Source organism: Anser brachyrhynchus, assembly GCF_964034855.1.
Source record: "Anser brachyrhynchus genome assembly, chromosome: 14".
Lineage (NCBI taxonomy): Eukaryota > Metazoa > Chordata > Aves > Anseriformes > Anatidae > Anser > Anser brachyrhynchus.
The window spans coordinates 5,475,494-5,497,136 of NC_137709.1; the positions used below are offsets into that span (position 1 = coordinate 5,475,494).

The 21,643-nt window shown below is 44.5% G+C and overlaps 1 protein-coding gene across 7 annotated transcripts in view; it reads right to left on the minus strand.

Moving 5' to 3' along the window:
• The window catches only part of ADAMTS2 (ADAM metallopeptidase with thrombospondin type 1 motif 2), a 179,939-nt gene that overhangs the window by 59,362 nt on the left and 98,934 nt on the right, over positions 1-21,643 (minus strand). For 6 of the 7 annotated variants that reach the window (XM_080555685.1, XM_080555690.1, XM_080555686.1 and 3 more), the window contains one exon: positions 1,542-1,744. In XM_080555685.1, coding sequence (XP_080411811.1) covers positions 1,542-1,744 — 203 coding nt within the window. Of the gene's footprint in view, positions 1-1,541; positions 1,745-9,767; positions 10,031-21,643 lie in introns of those variants that run through there. The other variant, XM_080555691.1, reaches the window with a different exon arrangement.

The following is a 21,643-nucleotide window of genomic DNA, read 5'->3' on the forward strand; positions in this document are numbered from 1 at the left end:
ATTCCTGGTTTGGCCCGTTTGGCTTGGTAATTTAGAGATATATAAAACCATCTGTTTCACTGTAGACTGTTTTAAGCCTCAGAGGAAACAAACCACACAAATAAATGAAATTCACTATGTCATTTCTGTTTAGAATGTATGTATTTACAGCCATCAGAGTATGCACCAAGTACCCTATAACTCTAATGTTAGTGCAGATTTTTAACTATTTACAACACTGTTATAAAAAGGCAGTCAATTGAATTTATATCACACAAGGGATTTTCTTAAACTGTATTCCACCTCTCATTTAAAATGAAAAACCCTGACATTCCACACATTGTTAAAAGAATGCAATAAAGAAATCAAAAAACAAGCCTCACAATTAAACTACGTATCTTAGAAAAAATACATCCCAGGCAAATGTACCTAACAGCCTGGATTTTTGTCCATATATCTGCCTCTGTGGTTTGCAATGCCAAGAAGTCACCTACAGACACCCTATCCTCTTGACATTAACGTACATTTCAGCAATCATAGTCCATCTGTCAAAAACAGAGCAGCCCTACAATTTTTATTCAACAACATTTCACAAAGAACACGAATTTGCTGAACCTAAAGTTTTTACAGAAGTGCATTTTATTGAAAACCGACTTCTGTTCCAGGTGAGCATGAGAAGGAATAAAGTCATCCCAGAATGAGTTGCCTATGAAGGGGGCTACCACTCACTTCCATTTTTTGGCCAAAGGAACAAACACATTTTGATTTTGATCTACAATAGAGATGATTTTTCAAAATTTGATTCTTATCCCACAAAACAGAGGCCTTGCTTACTGACTGGGGTACTAGAGGGCTGCTTATGGGTGGGCCTACTGCTCTGATATTTAGAAAAAGAAGATGGTTCCTTCGAATATTCTCTACCATCTGCTTTTATCACTACTGCATTATATAGTCTGTTGCACTGACAGTGGTTCTCAAGATTAAATATTTAACGAAGGAAATCCAAAGGTGTCCGCCATAGACTAAATACTAAATCAATTTAAGAAAGTTCAGTGCAAGACTGCATAACATTTTACTGCAGTGTGAACAAGGAGTAGGTAGGTGGCCTGGGACCTAAAGTGATTCTTGCAGAATCAAAGAATTTAACTGAGCAGTTTTAAAAATGTATAAGCCAATCGAAGCTTCTAATACAACCTTATTTGAAGACAGTTCTCCAAACCATGTTTTTCAGCAGGGAGCTTAGGATAAGGGAATACACATCTAAAACGCAAGGACTTCCAGGGACCTGAGGCCCTGACCCTATGCCACCATCCATCAAAACACATAAGCAGGACTTTGAACATTTTAATAGTCCCACTGTCAGCTTCTTCCTTGGCCCCTTTTTCTTCTTTTCCTTCTCCCATTTTGGCTTTTCTAGAAGTGACCTGGATTTTGCTCCTAGAATTATTTTATCTCCTGCCATGAGAAAAAATCTATGATGTCTTAATCAAATGGCTCAACCAACCTACATCCCCCCTCCTCTCACTGTCTTCCTGCAGCGCAGTTAGCAGGGCTGTACTCACAATATTCATCAGGGTCAGCAGGTACTTCTGAACGTGTTCTTTCCCATGGAACTGAACAACCGAGTCATCAACCCCCAGAAGGACTTCAATGTTGTAATCATCATCCGTCGCATGCCTTCGATAGCGCTGCCTTGATCTATGCACCCGGTCTTCAATGAGGCTCAATGCGCTGTCGAGACGATCCAAATTAGTGAGGTTAGGCGCTGAAATCAGACAGACAAACAAGTTAGCAACCAGCCACGGTTCAGGCTCAGGTCTCAGCTAAGCTGGTATGAATTTGAAGCAGCAGCCTTTGTTATGTTCTATATGTTACACAACAGCACTAGTTTCACTTAATGACAATTAAAAATGACCTAAACAAGACAGAGATATCTGACCTCAAAGATTACTTTGCAAAGTAAAAGCAATACTTCCTACAAAGTAATATTGTGAAAGAAATATAAAGCCAAAAAGACAGATACCAATGTCCTGATGAGACTGATGGAGCTGTCTGCAATAAAATAACTATTGCTTCAAAGTACTTGTAACAGAAATACACCGTTCAGGGCTCCCATGCTACCAAGGATATCCATGATTTCAGAACCACAATTAAAGGCAGATAACACACTTTAAATCTGATTTTACTGCCTACAATCATATTTCAAGGCAAGTTGCCAACATAACCTTTTAATATTCAGGCAGGTAGTAACAAACCAACCCCACACCCCTCATCACATTAGCTTCTTTCCTAGATACACAGATGTAATTCAACAGCACTGACATAAATCCTCTTTATTGTTACAAGTCAGGAACACACTTTAGATACGAAATGAATTCATTTTTAGCTACATTCAGGGATTGTTTAACAGCTTTTCATTCTTCTTTCCCAGTTTGTCATGTCGCTTTGCATTATTGCATGTCAAAGACCAATCCATCACGCACAACAGCAGCCAACATTATTGCTAATGGTTTTAATAGTGCCTGTGATATGAAAAGCTTGTACTTTGACAGGACGGGGTACACCTGATATGGCACCTGTGCACTAAAAATGAACATGAAAATACGGAATCTTGACATCTCACCCTATAGAATGACAATGATTAGTGTTAATATCATTATTTTCATTTGCATTACAAGAGCCCTGGGAGCCCCAACAAGAATCTCTTCATTTCAGAGGATGTCAGAAGAAAGACTTGCTCAGAAAGGCAGAGAGAGTGCTGTGGATTGATTAAAGGCTTCCAGCGCTCACTTCAAGAGCAACATAATAGGAAGCAAAGGGAGGAAGCTAAAGCCATCACCTTCAAAGGAGAAATAAGAAACAACTCTTGGAAATGTTACAAAAGAAAGTGGATTCTCCATCTTCGTTTATTGAAGTTTTCACATCAAAACTGGCTGCTTGGGAAGAGAGGAATGAGTCACCAGGCCACGGGGCTCATTACAAGGATAACCGGGGTCTTGCCTTAAGGCCGCGGCCTCAGGTTGCCGCCTCAGCAGGCCCTGCGCGATGCCGCGGTGCCAACGTGGCCTCCAGGCGCCAGGAGGGGAGGCACAGGCGGCCTCCCACCTCAGCCACACTGCCCATGCCCTTTGCTGTGCCTCCTCCTGGGCTTCAGCCTGTGTCTGCTGCGTGCAACACCCAAGCTGCAGAAATGCTCATCCCTCTGCCCCCTGCAAGAGACCTCTAGGCAAAGGACAGCCCCTGAAGGACACCTGTGCCTGTGTAGAAAGGACAGGCCTGGCACAAGACCCGCAGCCTCAGGCAATTGTGCTGCGCTGACCGCTCCTTCCTCGCTCATCGGACAGACAGAGAAGGCCCTGTGTGGTGCCCCTATGTCTCCACCGTGTCCTTCTCATGGGAGGTCAGTGCCTGAAGCATCTAGCAAGCACAACCACTGTGTTCTGTCAGCCCCAAAGCTCCCGGCAGCTTCCGCTCCTGGGGCTGCCAGATTTTAAGATTAGGCTGGTCAGAATCCGTGATTCAGCATGAAAATTTGCTCTTCTCGCAGAGCCCAGCTTTGCTGTGGAGGGGAACGCGTCTGGCCTGTCAGTGATGGAGAGAGCCCTTTGGCAGGGCTCTAAGCCAGCCAGCTCCAGCCCTATCTCATGGTTTGCTTCACTGGGAAAGCCTCAGTTTTAATTCTCACTAGCGCCCAGAAGTAATTACTTAGCTATCACAATGGGCTCAGGAGATTCGCTATGGGATCATGGGGCAATCATACATTCATGATCCATAAGGCAAATCACAGTTACTGTAAAATTTGACAATAACTCTTATAAGCCCTCTAGAAAAGTAAGACCGGGCTGGCAGGGGCTGCAGGTCGTGTGCTCTCTCTGCCGCTCACAAAAAAAAAAATACAGCAATAAGCAGCAAGGCCAAAGCTATCAGACGTGATATTGCAAACCAGCAGGCGGGGGAGAGCCTGAGCCCTGCGGTGCGGCTGCAGACTGGGCTGGTGCAGGCTGCAGATGGGCAGCTCTGATGGCTGGGGGCCTGCCAGACTCGGTTGCTGTGCCTTTGTTTTGGTGGATGGGTGGCTGTCAAGGTATCTAGTGCTTTTGTGCTTTCCTTTCTTTCCCGGATGTGTCAAAGTCAAGCTAACTCCTTGCGCGGTTTCTTTATTCCTGCTGTGAGTAAATCAGCTGGAGGCAAAGCGCGATCCTAGCATCCTGCTCTTACCATGCTGCACTGAAACTGCCTGCCCTCCCTCTGCTCCTTTCACCGCTGTCCCACTGGCACCCTGACAGTCCTGCTGGCTCCTGGGAAGCGTGATCAGGAGGCTCCCTAGAATTCATCTCACTGCCAGTGGGTGCCAACCAACCACTTTATGTTCTGCTCAGAGCATAAAAACTCACCACGCTCACACTTATTGCTGCCCCTCCAAGACAACTCGGCCAGCAGGCACTGGTACTTCTGAGGCACAGACTCGCCATGCTTCCCAGCCGGCTGGAGTCCGCCCCAGACCAGCAGCAGAGCTCTGGATATTTACGACAGCAGCTGCAAGGGTTTTGATTTGCATCCCGACTTCCCGCTGGCTGTCCTTCCCCAGGCGGCTCTCCCTGGACAGCGGGGGCTGCTCCACACGCAGCCCGACATCGCGCAGCCTGCTCCGGCTCTGCCCTGCCGCCCAGCCTCCTGGATGGCAAAGGGTTGGATTTGTTGGCCCACGCTACGTTACAGCCACAAGAAGTTTACTCAACTGACAGCTGCGTCCTAATCTAAGTAATACCTCTATTTTCCTGCGGTGGAAGAAAAACAAAGTTGCATTTACAGTAAATGAGAAATTTGTCAGGTTTTGGCATCTCAACTTTTTTTTAATTTATATTGTTAATTTTGGTGCTGTACTGTTGTACTCTTAATAATATGCCAGAAAAGATAAGAACTCAAAGAAATAAATGACACCAAACTCCTCCTTCATATTTTCCACATTACCTTGCTTCTGACCACCCCTGCATTTTGCATAATAATGCTACAAGTCATCTCAAACTGCACTGCATTTTACTAAATCACCCCAAGACCTCTCCATCATATGTTCATTTTCAGCAACTTTTGCCAAATCAGTGCATCAGCCACTAATTATTGGTGCCAACTTTGCTCTCCATCTCCCAAGAGCAGACACTTGGCATTTGCAGGGGCTAACAATAGCCTCTGTTGAAACCTCCTCTGTGTTCCCACTAAGAAAAAAAAAAAACATTTCTGAAAATTAAACACTGAGAGACAGGCTTGTATTTTTCTCTTGTGCTAATCATCCAGAATAAATCACAGGGCAGCACCGCTGTAACAGTTCACCCACAAATCCCTCAAAAAAAGTCTTTTTTTAAGCCAGCTAAAAAATCACCGATCGTTCAGTGACTTTCTCCTAACACTGCAGCCCTTCTTCCAGCTCAGTATAAGAAGTGGCCAAGTTGTTGATAGAAGGAAAACCTGGGCGTTTGGCTTAAGCATAAAAATGGGAGCCAGGCAACCTGGGCTGTGTTCCTGCCTCTGACACAGACTTCCCTGCGATGCTGGAGGATGCAGCAGGCAGCTGAGAGCTGGGAGGCAGAGCCTGCCGAGGGAAAAGCATGTGCACGACCCAGCTTAATCCTGCAGCCTGAGATTTTTGGGTGTCCTCTGCTTTTTCTTGCTGTTAATGCAGGCAAGGGATCCTAACTTATCCTAGTATCTTTATTTGCAAACTTACCCTAGGCAGTGAAGTGCTACTCGTTCGCTGACTCAGGAACCAGACAATGACCCCAGCTGTGCCAGTCCCAATGATTTGTTAATATATGAAGAGCACATTGGAACCTAACGAGGAAAGGTCTTTATACTGTGCAGGTGCAAACTGCACACAGCTTTACACATCACACAAGATCCCTCTGCAGCGCTCCCTTTCCCTCAGCAATGTGCAATATCCCAATCTTTTATCTAAACTGTCCAGTTTTCAATCTGATATTTTACTTCTTGGTATTTGGGCTCTACCCTAGAGCCCAGGTTCCCTGCATCTAGAGGTCTGAGCACCCAGAATCACACAGCTTTGTGGTCTAATCCCCATCTCTAAGATGAGGAAAATTCACACTAACAAACATCAGGTTTGCCTTTGCAGGACTTCAGGTCCTGCATCTACCAGCCACAGCACCGCAGCCTTACCACTGGACACCCCCAGGCTACCCTGCTTGTCCCATACAAGAATTTTCCATCTGTGACTGTTCAGGATTTCTGACACCTTGTTTTCCAGGAAATTTTGCCTCGCTCATTAATCTTTGATATCATGTGCTTTACAGAAACCTAATTATATGACATCTTCGGAGATTCTGCCTTACCCATCGCAGCAGTCAAAACTCTAACAGATGCTGTGAGTTACTGAAGCATGAACACGCTGCCTGCCATGAAAACCGCCTCTCCCTGTGTTTTCTGTCACTCCCTTTAGGACATTCACCAAAAGTACAGTTGCTGGCTTGCGATCTTGTTTTGTTTTTTCATGACCACTTTCAAAAAGGCTCAGGGAAATACAGCTGCACCTACAGTTCTTACAAGTCCCTTATGAAGCTACACTTTAAAAATAGTATCAGCTGCAGGGTTCCCCAGTCTCACAGCAGCGATATTGTCCTAATAAAGCATTTCCTCCTGTTTTTTTTTTTACCTTCTCCTTCTGGTAGGGGGAAGGCGACTTTATGAAAAGCCCAGTGCGGAGACCAGGACAGGCAGCTGGGAGACCAAACTGCGTGACTTGTTCACAGATATCATCTGCGGCTTGTCAGCAGAGCAGCCCACTGGAATTTCTTCTCAAACATGAGTGTGCAGCATTCAGACTGGCCAACCACCATTTCATATGCAGCTTGTTTGCTTTTGCGGACACTTCATCTGTCACAGTGGGAGCAGGCAAACACCTGAGCCGAATGCTGAGCTCCTCTTCTGCAGCCTCATAAGGCTGAGCATTTCTAACTTGCTGATGTGCTGTTGATCTCCATTCCCAGGACACGCTTCTGCAGGGACTCCCGGCGTCCCACTTTTTCATGTCAGTTGCTGCAGACCGCCGGCTTTTTTTGTTTTTTCTCGTTAACCCCCCGTGAATCAGACTGCACACTGGGGAAGCCCAGCTGGAGCCCATCGTGTTGCAGTGGCAGGCAGATCTGCGTGTACGGTACCGTTACAGCCACCTCGGGCTCCACACCGCTCAGCTGCGATGCAGCCAGTGACAACGTGACCCCGAGCCCGGGTCTTGCAGTCACAGCGGAGGTGTGAGGCCGTCCATCACTCAGTGCTGCAAGAACCAGGCTCCGTGGCAGGGAAGCACAAGCAGGCGGGATGGACTTGCTTTAGCTCTCAGCTTCCCACTGCTCGAGTACATCTGCACCTCTGGAAAAATACCAAACACCCTCGACAGCTTGACAAAGAACTGCTCTTTGGGGAATCGCACTTTAAATCACAAGTCATCTTTCTGCAACGCTCCCTGCCACCCGCACGCTGTAGGCTTCTGTTGTGTCTGTCCTCTGTGGCGACTGACTCCCCAGTTAGCCCCCAAGTAGCCCATTCGTGTATTCTACCAAAATCCCCGTTTGTCTTCCATGGTAAATTGAAGCCTAAACCACGGAGGTCTGAGGCAACAAACAACAGTCAACAAATCTTACTCTTTATTCCCTGGCAATTTTTTCTCCCGTTTTTAAGTTCATCTGTTTGGGTTTTTGTTATTCTATCCTGTTGTATCCATTCGTGATGTGTCTTGTTCATTTGCTAATCATTAGTTTCTCTGACTTAATTTTCTTTTTACTTATTTCTGCTGTTTATGCGGCCCTGCTCACCTTCCTCTTTGCTTTGTTTTCCAAATGTCCTCTATTTGCCTTTCTTCTCCCCCTTGCTAACCTGCTCAGCTACATAGGACTTTCATAATTTATAAATCCCTTTTTCAAACTACAGTCTGCATTTGGACCTTTCTGCTATTTATCATTCATATGAAAACTGGGTAAATCCAACAAGGTGAATTAAAATGGAAGAGAGCTCCTGTGAGGTGAAAGGTAATTGAAAATGCTCTAAACAAGAGAAGCGAATCACACACAGTACGCTCGGCACATGATACAAAGCTGGCCCTGCTTAGAAGGGCATCCCCAAGAGGACATTGCCTCAACACAATTTTAACTTGGAACTCAATTTTCAGAGGATTCATGTGATTTCTTGAATCTCAGGTTAACACAGTGGCTGCTACCTGGTAAACCCTTACCCAACAGCAATTATCACAGCAGAACTCTCTTCGGGTGTGTGTTCAAATTCCTTCTCGTCCACTTTTTTACCTAAACCAAAAGCAAGGCCACACCAGTAGTCTAAAGACCAGGCATGCAGCAGGCATCCTCACAGAGGTTACGAATCCCAGTCCTGCCCTTATCCGCAAAGAAGAGTAATTCAGACGGAAACTTTTGGGCTGCGTGCCTTGCTAACCACATGATCTCATTATGAGCTCCTTGTCTCTTAATTTACAGTAATGCCGTGTCTAGTTGGATCGTGTGTTAACACAGCGCCTGCTCCACCTTCCACCCATCGGTGGGCAGTCTGCCACAGGTATTGGGGAGGCTGGGCTCCAAAACCTCCAGCCTCCCAGTCTCCAGCTGCAGGAAGGCCAGCAGGCACGGCAGCTGAAATCCTCCTGGAATGACCAGGTCCCAGCACGTGAAACCACTACAAGGTCAAAGTACTTCAAAAACTGCATGTTTGGGCCTTACAGAGCATTCCTGTAAACTTCCTGGGTTAGGAAAATTGTGCCGTATTTGCAAAATGAATGCACATTAACAGCACACCAGCATACTGAGTGCAGGCGGGCTGCTCGCCAGTCTCTTTCTTTCTTGTCACCTACACAATGGTACGATGGCTTCAAATCTGGAGACATGCTCAAGAGTCTGCCTGAGCCAGAGTCACAAAGGATAACAAAGTTGAAACCTACCGAAGTGGCAAAATCTGGGAGAACTTTGAAAACTGAAGAGAAAATGTCGTTTCCAAAGGATAAACCAATTAGTGCAGTGACAATGGCCAGGTGGACGCTGTGGCAAACAGCCAGGCGAGAGACACGAAGAATAACCCCAGCGGGTTGTTGCCAAGGAGACTTTTCTGGCACGGCACAACAGAGAGGAAAGGTATTACAATACTAAAAAGAAAAGTTGAAAACTAAATTGATCTCATCAGGGCCACAGTCACACAATGAGCAACACAAAGATGAGAGGTAATTGCACTGCTAAAAGATTAAGTGATAGCAAGGTAATATAATATCCTGGGCTAAAACTTTTTTTTTTTTTTGCAAAATGGTGAAACATCTTGTGTTACTATTTCAACTTTCATATTGCAACATAATAGTCAAAAAGGTGCATTGAAAAGAATGGCAAACCAACCAGGCAAACCATTCAGTGTGACCTTGTTGAAATGGAGCGTTCTGAGAACTGAACATAAAGTTTTTCCAACAGCAAAACTCATCCTTCAGAACATTTTCAGCTGTCATCCTTACTAAAGCAAATACAGGTTGCACGATTCAGCACCAAACAATGAATAAGCAAGATGTTTATAACTTGCTGCTTAAAACTAAGCTCAAAAAGGGCAAAAAAGCTACCCTGTAGAAAATTAATTTATGGGCCAACCTCTAAGTTTCACTGACTTAATTGATTGCATCTGGAAAATGCTTATCTTGCAAATATTTTGGCAAGTCATTGTAAACTGGCCTGCGTTGCAGAGCCTGTGACTCGCACGTGTTGCCCACTTTACCACATCCCACCCGCTTACACAACCCTCACCCGGTCCAGGAACGCGGCTCACGAGCATCCACGCGTAGGCACGCAGACGAGCCAGGTGGGCTTTGCTCTCAATGCGTCCCATGGAGCTACAAAAGGGAGCTCCACGCTCTCAAGCTCATCTGAAGCTAATGCACAATTAACTAAAGCGTGGAGCTTGGACGCACAACGCCGAGCCTCCAAGCGGGGTTTACACGGCACGAGATGCGTCACGGCAGCTCCGTGGCCTGTGGCGAGGCAGGGCTGGAGAAGCGGAGAGGCCTAGGCCGGGAGGCCGTCTGGGCCCCCTGACACCACCTGATGCCACTTATTGCCCTCTAACACCCCAAAGCCCAAGCCCCAAACCCTTCTGCTTTGCTCAGAACAAGGGATCAGCATCTCACCCACAACTTCCTTCCCCCTGCCAGGCTTTAACGAAGTGTTTATGGGCCACTCGAGCCCGAAGCCGCCACCCAGACACTCAACGCATGATCCATATTCCAAGCATGATTAAATTACAGCAAATTAGCACATTAAATCAGCTGCCCAGCTGACCCCCCGGCTTTGTAGGTGACACGTCTAACAATCTCACTTGCATTTTTAACAGAATGAAATGCCAAACCGCGGTACAGGACTTGAATAACAACAGGTTACAGGGAACGGCAGTTGTCTTTCCATAAGCAAACTATTCTGCACGAAGGGGAAATTAAGTTTAATTACAGTTTAACAAACAAACATTAAAAAACAGGTTAAAAAAAAGTAGAGTTCCTAACCAAGGCTAAGGGAGGAGGGAGGAAAGAGAGAGAAGATAAAAGCAAATGGATACAATAACCATACCTCATTGGAAATATTACTGAAAAATATCATCTGAAGCAAATATACATCTTTCTAGTTCTTTTTAGCCAGAGCCACTGACCAACAAACCTTGTCTTTCAGCAATGTTTCAGAGTAGAACTCCACCACTCTACCACCCTTTGAACAGGGGAGCTCTTGAGGGAGATGCGAAGTCTCACAAACTTGTAAAAGATCCAACGTCAAGTAACAAACAGCACAAATCTCATCAGTGTAACTAATGAATCACACAAATGACAATGCAAACAGCTCTTGGTCTTCTGTATAATCATAATGATCTTTCAATTAGACAAAGTAAACAGTCTGCTGTGTTCACATTGTGAAGAAAAGCATAGGAAAAAAGTTTTCCAAATCCTGGGGTGAAAAATGTGCACAGTTTGAACTACCTATTAATTCAACCAAGTTCTTGAACATCTCAGAATATTATACCAGAAACCATCAGTCACTCAGGAAAAAAAATGCTAATTTAATGAGAAGAAAACATCATCCAGGCAGCGTGAGCAATGGCAAAGCAATGTATGGCGCCTTGGCTACTTACACTGGCAGGACTTGAATCAGAGCAAGAAGGAGTTATAATTTTACCTATGTTTTGAAAATACCCATGTTGCTAAATCTGCCTGGACTTTCTGTAATAACAAAACCAGCTGCAATTGATTAAAGACTGTACGAAAGACACAGCTAACTTGGAGGAAGCAAGCATTTCTTTAACTTAAAAATGACAGCAGAAAACCCTGAGAGACAGAGCCAGTCTCTGCTCCAGTGGAAGCACAAGAGGTTTATTCCCAAGGCATTTCAAAATCAAGGGCAAGGGCTTCTTTTGTCATTCGTAGACAGAGCTCTGGCTCTGTCAAGTCCTACAAAAGGCAAACTGCTAAACACTGCCTTTTCCTATTGAGGTGCGTGGGTGTGAGATGGGTCCCAAGGACAACAGCTGAGAATAGAGGCTTTCAAAATGCCGCAGTTTTTTGGAGGATGGATCAAGAACAGAGAGAGATGGAGGGAAAGAGGTAGAGAAGGGGAAAAGGGAGGAAGGAAAGCAGCTGGATGGATGCATGAGGTGAAAGCAAATTGAGAGGCAGAAGCTGGAATACTAAATACCACTGAAAAAGAGGCAGGTGAGAAGAAGTCAAGGCCAGCCTTCGTGCTGCAGTTCCCCACTGCCTCCAGGAGAGCAGGTGGACATGGGAGCCTGGCTCTGCGAGGCCACCCAGCTGCCCCATGTGTGTAGGCAGGGCTTGAATGTTTCTTTTTGAGATAAATTTAGCATTAATATCTATGGGCTTTGGAGGGATTAGAGTCAGGTCAACATTCAGTTGTTTAGTTTCCTGGCAGTTCCAAGTTATTTTTAATTCATTTGGGGTCAAATGGCCTCAAATACTGAAAATTTTTAAAACCGAAGAAACAAATCATTTCAGCTGATCTGAAATCACGTTTTACTCATTTGATATGAAACCAAGCACCTCAAGTCTCAATTCAAAGTCTCATTTAAAAATATAAGACATTGCAAAGGAAAGAAGGAAAATCGTTTGTTTCAAACCCACAGCCATGAAATCCAATTTCAGAGTTTTTCATTCTTTACCTGTACGAAGGTCAGTGAAACTTCGACATCTTTTATCACCAATGAAAAAATCACCCAACTCAATTGCAAGTGCCCAGTCTACTAAGAGTTTCCATTTGCCCCCTTCCACCATTTATTCTCTTCTTCCAAAGGGACGATCAACATTTCAGGACCTCCATGTCTTCCCTGGGATATTTAAGTTTTATCGATAAGCAAGTTGTGTTCAATGCTGTCTGATTTGTCCTTCAGTTTGGCTTGCAGCCTAATCAAACTGAGGATATTTGTCTATTAAATAAGATGTAGCTGGTACGATGTAATACTCCTTGGCAGGCTTTAGAGCACTTCTCCAACAGGGACAAATCAGACCCATTGAAGCTCAAAATAAAAGCCTTTCAAGAAATATGTAGCAAGGAATTTATCTCATATATTAAAGACAGGATCATCTTTGCCAGTGTAAACAAGGCCTACAGTGGTCAGAAATTGCATTTGTATTCACTTTGCAGAGTGTTATAAAATTGCTTTAGTATTAATGACAACGCTACTCTTACCACAGAAAATGAAATCAGACCTTGGGAAGTGAATGCAGAATGTCCAGTAAGAAGGGCTGGGAAGCATTTTACGTATGTGCACACATGTATATAACACGAGCTAACATGAAAGAATTCTGTATTTTCACAAGGTATGATGGAACCTTATACACAAGGTATAATGGAGGTCGGAGGGTTGGTGGACAATTCGTGTTAGCTAGCGTTTCTGTTAGAACTGTTTTTAATAGGAGTTAGACATACTGGAAAACTATCAGAAACAGCAAACTGAGATATTCAATTTAAACAAATTCATTAAATTCTCTATAAGAGATACAAACCCAAACTGATGCTGAAAAGTCTAAATAAGTCAATGGCTGTTAGAGAAACAGCAGAAGCTGTTAAGGATAAAAACAGACAGTCACTCCAAACCTTGAGACAGTTTCTGCCTGCTGAACTGTAACAGCCTATAACGACCACTTAGCCTCTAACTTGTTACTTCTGCAGAGTAAACTGGAAATGTCAAAGCCAACACTGGAAAAGCCCCTCCATTTGCCTTATAAAGCTCTTGCTAGAGTAATCAAGTTAACGGAGAGCTCTGCTGATTTAAGTAGTAAAAGTTCCCAGTAATTAACACTTTCTATCTAAAACTGGTAAAATCTCAAGATCCTGTGCTTCTACAATGAGTAATGGGTTTTATCCAAATAATCGGTTGTGGTTAGTTGTACTCCATCATCTGTTTCTACCTAGTTAAAAGATTTGCCGACCAAGCTGCTCTTGGTTTACTTGATGCAAAACAGTCTGTTATCAATTAAACAACAAACAATAAAATGAAGGGAACAAATGCAAAAGCTTCCCACAAATCATCAGCTCTAACACCAAACACCATAGCTTATGTTTAATTTTAGGAACCAAAAGGTAAAAGGCTGTGCATAAGTATAACCATATTCTTTCAAAAAATTAAATCTGCAGATAAAAATACTTATCACACAAACACTGAAAATATTAATTATTAACGCATGCTGTGTTAACAGAAGTAGTAATGTTGTCCCCTTATTTGAAGTCAGAACAGAATGTATCCTCAATTCTGGCAGAGCAAAAAAAAACATTACTTCAGTTGTCCAAGAGATAAATTCTTTACATTTTCCCATTACCTCAAAAAGAAGACAAGTTTATGCAGCTAAACAAAGTTAAGCAATAACTGAATTTACTTTAAAGAAATAAAGAGACATCTGGCAGCATGGGGGAAGCAAGGCTGGAGGGACAACTAACATCTTTTGGTAGCTGAAAAAGGCACGTTCTGTGTGTCAGGGTCTCTTCAACAGATTATTGTACTCTAGAAGCATAGTTTCCTACGTATCTCTTCAGCAAAATTAGTACCACAAATACTGCTTCCTTCAGTCCACCTATAGAATTTGTTCACGCAGATCTGAGACCATGAACAGTGTTGAAAAGCAATATTTTTGAAAGTCAGACAAAACTGCATTTATTTGGCCAACAATAGTTCTATTGAATTATGCAACACGAAAAAGACATTAAAGTACCACAGTCAATAAAGACTCTGCTTGGCTTTGGTGCCCTCCAAGCCCCCACAATCCCAAACAATTATTTTGGACTTGCAGGACTCTGCTTGATCTTCTGCAGTGTGGGAGCCGGAAATGTATTTATTGAAGCTGACACTAATCAATACCCATCATTTTCTCACAGGCTTCAACTTTATTACAAAAATCATACCAACAGCTGCTACTGTCCCATGGAGCTTCAAAAGAAAGCAAAGGGTGCTGGTACCTAAGTGCTCTCATTGCTTGGTTCTCCAGCTTATTTTCAACTGAGCTCCAGGGTGCCTTCGGTGCAAAGTTTTACATCTGACCTTTCCTATACTTCTCTTAACTTCAGAGAATTTGAATTTATTACTTTTTCACTCTTTCCAATCTATTTCTGGCTAATCTCTAAAATTTCAGAAGCTTTCAGAAAGCTTTCTTGCATTCTGGTTTCAGTCCAAGATGTCTTACTCTGAAATACTGCAGTGCAGCTGGGCAACTCTTGCTGAATAATTGGCTCCCCCAAATGAAGTTTGGATTGTTTTGAAATGATTTTCAAATTAAATTTTTAGAGGGGCAATCAATCAATAAATAAAGAGAATGGAGCAGGGACTCTAGTTTCATTCCAGTGAATGTAGACTCCACAAAACAGAAGTGCCCAACCAGCTCAGGCTAAAGCAGAGGACATGCAAGTGTGCAGGACCCTGGAGGTGTTTATCTTCAAATGGTAAAAGCCAGCTCTAGCTTGCAAACTTGCAAATGTTGCAGAGTTAGCCTGTGCCTTAGTTCTCTGAAGTATAATGTGCATTAAGGAGGTTGATTCATAGAAAGAGCCAAAGGGCAAAGTGCAAAGGAGGGCTGAACCTTGCCAAAGGGTTTTTATCTGTGGGCGTTTGATGCAACCAAGCAACATGAGGGAGATCTCCAGCCCCAGAGCCTGCCTTTTGCACAGACTGTCTAAGCTATTACTTCTTGACCCAAAAAGGCCATTTGAATGGGAGATCATTATCCAAACACTTTAACCTTGCTAAAAATAAGTAAATACCAATTCCGAGCATCCAGCTGCACTGGGGATGAGGGGCAGTGTGGGGAACACAATGAAAAAAAAAAATCACAATGTGAAAAGAAGGGAAGCAAAGCAGCTGGCACAGAGAAAAACCCTTTAAAGCTGGAACCATAAAGCAGGAGTGTCAAGCAGCAGTGTGAAATCAGTGCAGCAGCCATTACACATGGCAGGAGTTTCAGTCATCTCTTCTCACCGAGCCATAGCTGAGGGGCTCAGCACCGGGGCCAGGCGGATGGCAGGGAGGCAGAGCCATGGCAGCAGCCACCAGAACAGACTCAGCTGGGTCATCCTTACAGCGTTAAGAGAATGAAAAGATAAAGAGGGAGATGTGGGTAGCATCTGCTCTACAGGGAAGATCTGAATTTCAGACAGAGGGCTGCAGACAGCACTTGATATTCAAATAAATACTGCCTTTTTTTTTTCCCCCCAAAATGAAGACCTTAGCTGAAGAATTAGGGTTTTGTGTTCATGGAGCTGAATAATTTCAGACAATTACATTAATACTATGTTTTAAAAACTTATCTGGAAATGCAAGCAATGTTCTGGGAGACAAAAGAGAACACTTGTATTTGGATCATCTAAGGTACGAGGAAAGTCAGTAAGGAACAAAATGTCTGAAGCATGAACCTGCCAGAATTACTTCTTAACACCACAAATTTCAGGTCCATTTGAAGTCTCACAACAGAGAAACTAAGGCAACCGATTGAACTTCCATGCGAAAAGATTAAAAAAAAATTCCTATAGAGTACAGCATGTGGTCTTGCAGAAATGTCCTGAATTCACCCAGGGAGACTGAGGCCTGCTGCAGAAACCCTCTGGTCGCATTTGTCAAGGCAGAGAGAGGGTAAAAATGTACTTTCTCATCCAGCTGCATACGCAGCTCCTCAGCCTGCGTTTTCCAGTCTTCCAGGCCTGGCTCTAGCTCAAGCCAGATATTACCTGGAGCTATCTCAACAAAACCAAACACATGCCCAGCAGCTGGTGCTCAACGTGCAGCCCCACTGACACCAGCTGCTTCACTTCAGCAGAGCCACGTTTCCACCTTCTCCTTGTGACTCGGAATAATCTCCAGAAAACCACCACCCTTCCCCGAAGACAAGTCATGGCAGAACCCCAGCAGGTTCTTTAGGTAACCATCTGGGCAGGGAAACAGCTCGAGCCAAAATGTGTGTGAGGGGGGAGAAGGGTTGTTTGGGCCTGGGGAGAGGAGTTCCACTTCCAAGTGCTACACCAGGAAGGGAAATGCCAGCAAATATCTGCAAGGGAAGAGGCAAAAAAAAAAAAAGAAAAAAAGTGTGCTGACAGCACAGAAGTGTGGGGCTCTGAAAAAAATGTATTTGTGAGGCAAAGTGGACAGATTAGAGAGAAAGAGCCAAGTGACAAAGAATAAAGCCCCTCGCAGGAAGCCTGGGCTGCAGGCCGATGGTGGTTCCGTGCCCTCCTGCACAAGCAGCCCATCTTTCCCGGGCTCCAGGTAACGCCAGGAAGAGGTGGCTGAACCTCTCTGGGTCTATCTAGGAACTATCCCTAGTCTTCTAGGGATGAAAATGTCCTCTAGGAAATCTAAGCAGCCTGTAAACTGGCAGTTAATTGTAGAGGAAGGAGCCGCGTTACACCTGACAGGGCCAAGCACAGGGGTTTCATGCCCACGGGATTACCCCGGCCTCACTGGCAGCAGAGGGACAGCCCGGCCCTCCCTGCCTGCAGGAATTTCGAGACCTGATTTCTAGACCGTAGCTGTTTTGTGGAAAGGGCACCAGCACGGCCTTTTCCTACCCCTTTCTCCCTGCAGCACATTAACTTGGAACAACGTGCACGTGCCGTAACAGCAGCCTGTGGTTTACTGAGTCTCCCCAGATTCCCTGCTCCCTGAAAAAGCGGGGAGCTGCCCCTGGGCTCCGAGATCCCAGCTCGCATCCTCCACTTCCCTGCTTCCTGGCTGGGCTTTAGCAATAGCCTTCATGGAAGCAGCTGATAGCAACAAGCCGTTTTTTCCTGGAGCCAACTGTTTTCTCAAACTTCTGTAAATGTCTGCTTCCTAACATGAAGTTAGCAAAGATGTATAATTATGGATGTAGCATAAGGAGCAGACAAGCCAAATTAAGCTTCCGATCGCATGTCTAATTTATGTACAACTGCAGCAATTACAGATGCAAATTAAATAACTGTGCAGAAAATGGGTTTTATTAGCCATAACTAAAACCCAATAAAACTCACTAGCTCATGCACATCTCTGCACTGAATGTGCCTCTTTAGAATGTCAATTAGAAATGTGAGAAACAACCAGGATTTTCTATTTCCTAATATGAAAAAAGGTAAGCTGTCAGAGCACATCTTCCACAACAAAACAAATAGGAGCTCTAATTGGCAATTTCAGAGCAACACATTGTTTTAGAGAGAGTAGTTCTATGCAACTTTTAAACACATTATTTATACTCAGTCTTTCATGCTTGACATGGCTAAGGAAAGTCTCATCTAATAAAACTATGTGTGTAAAGTAACTCAGATTCAGAAGAAACCCACTATGACTGCCTGGCAGGTTGGGATTTAAAAGTTTAAACCCAAAGCTGAGGAACGCTGTGCTTAACTTTGCAGTTCTTCTGAGATTTGGGAAGTTGGGGGCCTCTTAGCATCATATCAACTGGATCCAGGGCTGTGAAATGCCTCTCTTGATATTTTAATACTGAAACCACTCAAATCTTCTGTCACTCAGGCTTAGCATGGGGTGCTGCCATGTCTAAGGAGCCAGTGCTAACCTGTCAATTTGTTTAAAAGCAATAAAATAAACCATTCCCATTAAATCACAGTTAATCCTGCTGCATGGTTCTTATACAATTCCCTGCTATGTGTGATTAAACCTCCTCTATACTTTTGTAGCATGAGCACCTGGATAAATATATACCACGGTGTGACCAAACTGTCTGTTTGGTTCATCCCTTGTTTTGCAGTGGGAGGAGATTTTCCCAGCTATCTGCATTGCGTACACATGCGTTAAGCGCTCCGGCTCTGACCTGGAGTGACTGCTGGCTCTCGGCATGGGAATCCTGGCATGGTCCTCTACAGCCACCCATACGCAGCAGGTCAGAGCAGGGCCACCAGCACACAGCACAGATACAAGCCAGGATGCCCAGCCACGGGATGGATAATTCCCAGTATATATCCCATCCTTCCTTCCCCACCCAGCCGCAGGCAGAGTCTCTGCATACAGCCCAGGAGGCGTCGGATTGCCCAGCTCCCTTCCGCAAGGGGCACTGGTGGCAGCTGAGCAGGGCCAGGGACACGAGGATCAGACAGAAACACCCAGCTTCTCACGTGGGGCAGGCTCCAGATGCCAGATGGGGAGCAGGCAGCAGGCCAGGGGTTAGCAGCCCCCTTCTCTCCAATGTGCCTTCCACCAGGTGCCTCCTTCTCCACTCAAACCTGCAGATGCTCTCCGCTTCCTCAGCTGTCCCACTTCATGGTGCATTATTTCCAACACAGTGCCTTCCCCAGTGCACACAGCAATAGAGGTGGGTCTTCAAAACACCACATAAGATTAGCAAGACCTATTCATATGCTTTCTCCCAGCGGACCCAGTCCTGCATGCTGTCCCTGTCGCTGCCCCGCGCTTCTCATGCCAGACCGCAGCATGGACGCTCATTCTGGTTGCAGAAACCTCCTTCAGAATTTAAATATACCACATTCACTGCCTTCCCCTTATCTCTTGTGGCAGTTATATCCTCGAACAACTCCAGCAAATTACTTAAGCATGACCTCCCTTGCCTGAATGTCTGCCAGGTAGTCTTAATTAAACTGTGCATTCCCATATACGTGCTCCATAACACCCTGAGGAGAGGTTTCCAAGATTTCCTCATTTTGTGTATTCCCTTGGATCATTTATCATTAAACAGCAATGATGATAAGCAAAATGGAAAAGACAAGAATAGTCCTGTATCTGCATAAAGATAGCACACAGAAAATAAATAACTAGAAATTGGTTATCAGACTGGCCACCCCGCCTCTCCCCACACCGAGCCCCTGAGACGCTGAGCGCTCCCCTGCCACCACCTGAGTCAAATCCAAAGATGTGTTCAGAACAGGTCTTATCATAGGAAGGATTATGTAAGTTGCTAAAAGGCCCAGAAATACTGATTTTGCTTATGATTTAATAGGAGCACGTACATGGAATCATTTCCAGCTTTATTAACGAAGGATCTCATACCAAAGGCATTGTCACTTGGTAATTAAATTTGATGTCACAGTTGTATATTTGGAAGTTCCAGGCTCCATAAAAAGCTGAAAAAACCCAACCCTCAGTGAGCCCACCCCCTTCCCACACTGGTCCCTTTCTCTTAAATCAATGCTACACCTACTGACAGGCTGAGCACGTGCAGGAGCATCCCGCTGCCACCAGCAGCACCCAGCTCCACCACGTTGCGGGGGCAGGCAGAGCTCGCACAGAGGCACATCGCCAGGGCTGGCACACGACAGCAGCAGGAGCCTGCCACGTAGCACATAACATCCAGGCAAGGTGAGCAAGGTAATGGAAGGCGCGGATTTATTAATCCTATCAAAAAACAATTTAAGGAGATTTAGGATTTACATTTATCCCATGCCTGATTTAAGAAGATATTTGAAGTCCTGCCTTTGTTTCTCATCATATTTTGTAGCTGACCCATTTCTTTCCATAATTAACACCATGGTTTAGTTTTACCCCAGAATCAAGACAGCTCTGGAAAAATGATCTGGGTTGTATTTGGACTGATGCAACGAGATTGTTATCTAAATTCTGAGTATAAGACCGTTGTGTATCAGACCCGTTTGGGTTGGAAGGGATCTTAAACCCATCCAGTTCCAGCCCCCTGCCACGAGCAGGGACACCTCCCACCAGACCAAGTTGCTCCAAGCCCCATCCAGCCTGGCCTTAAGCACCTCCATCCATGGGGCATCCACAGCTTCTCTGGGCAGCCTGTTCAGTGCCTCGCAACCCTCTGAGTGAATACAAGTGAGCAAGAGAAAATCAGCTTGATTTTGTGATCCAAGTTGAGAGCCAAAGTTGATCCAAGCACAACTTCATACAGCTCAGCACTCAAGGAAATGCTGTATTTGTAACAGCACAATTAAATCTGTCAGCAATTCCACAGCAATGCAAATGGAAGGCCGCAATGTCATCTCTGCAATGTCATTTTTCACAGGAGATGTACACCTACAACTCAACCATGCATTTAAAAAATTCCTTCCCTGCGACCTAACCCAGGGAATGTCAGGCAAATAAAAACCCAGCAGCTCACACCACAGCTATGCCATTCATGGAGTAGCTGAAAAGGAAAAAATACCCTTTTAGTGAATAATGTCTTAGTAATTCAAGAAACTACTTACATGCTACTACCTGCTCGTATGCCTGCAGCTGGTGGTTGGTTAGCAGAGGGCACCAGAGTGGGACAGAGGGATAGGATGCTGGGGGAGGAGAGGAGAGACAAATGATGGGAAAATGGGAGGAAGGGCCTTCTACATGGTCAAAGCTTGCCTCCTTAAAATAGATGAAAAAATCAGGGGCTACTTCTTTATGGAGCGATGCATCTACTAAAAGGGTAGTCATAGTCATTTGCGGTGGTCCGGAGAACAGGAAACTCTATGTGAGATAAATTACACCACAGAAAATGCACGGGTACATCCATTTTGGATTTGGACCTTGTATGTGCAACTGGTGTGAAACCACCAACAAGACTTGGTATTGACGTCCGTGGTTTGTGGGCAGCATTTCCATTGCACAAGCAGGATACAAACGCACTGTAGCCAGAAGACCTATTGAGATCGTCTAGCTAGAAGACAATTTTCTTACATTGCACACACTGCATCTATATTAAAAATTAATGAAGACTCAGGTACTGCTATCAATAAAATCAGACAAAAATGAATGCTACGTGCAAGAGGTTTCTGTGCACCTGAGGAAAAGAGTCACTTTCAGACTTCAAAGCTGAATATCACACACAGTTACTTTGTTAGAGCAGCATCCCAAAAAGTCAGTGCTCCATCAGATGCCATCAATCGATGCAAGGTTATGCAAGGTCTAGAGCACACTTCCTACAGAAACTTACCAAAACAGAAATCCTTTTAGTACTTAACTTGAGATTTTAAGATTCATTTAATCTGCCTTCTTAAAGCACATTTACAAAATCCAAAACAATCAATAATTCCACCATTAAATTGCATTACTTTGCATAAGTAATTTGTGACAATACATCAAGTAAATGAATGAATAATCCTTGAAATCTCCATACAGTAGGACAACAGCCTTAATAGTAAGTCCTTGCTGAAAGGAAAACCAGCAATTCAGGCTGCTCACCCCATCTATGAAGTGACTTTAAAAAAAAAGAACA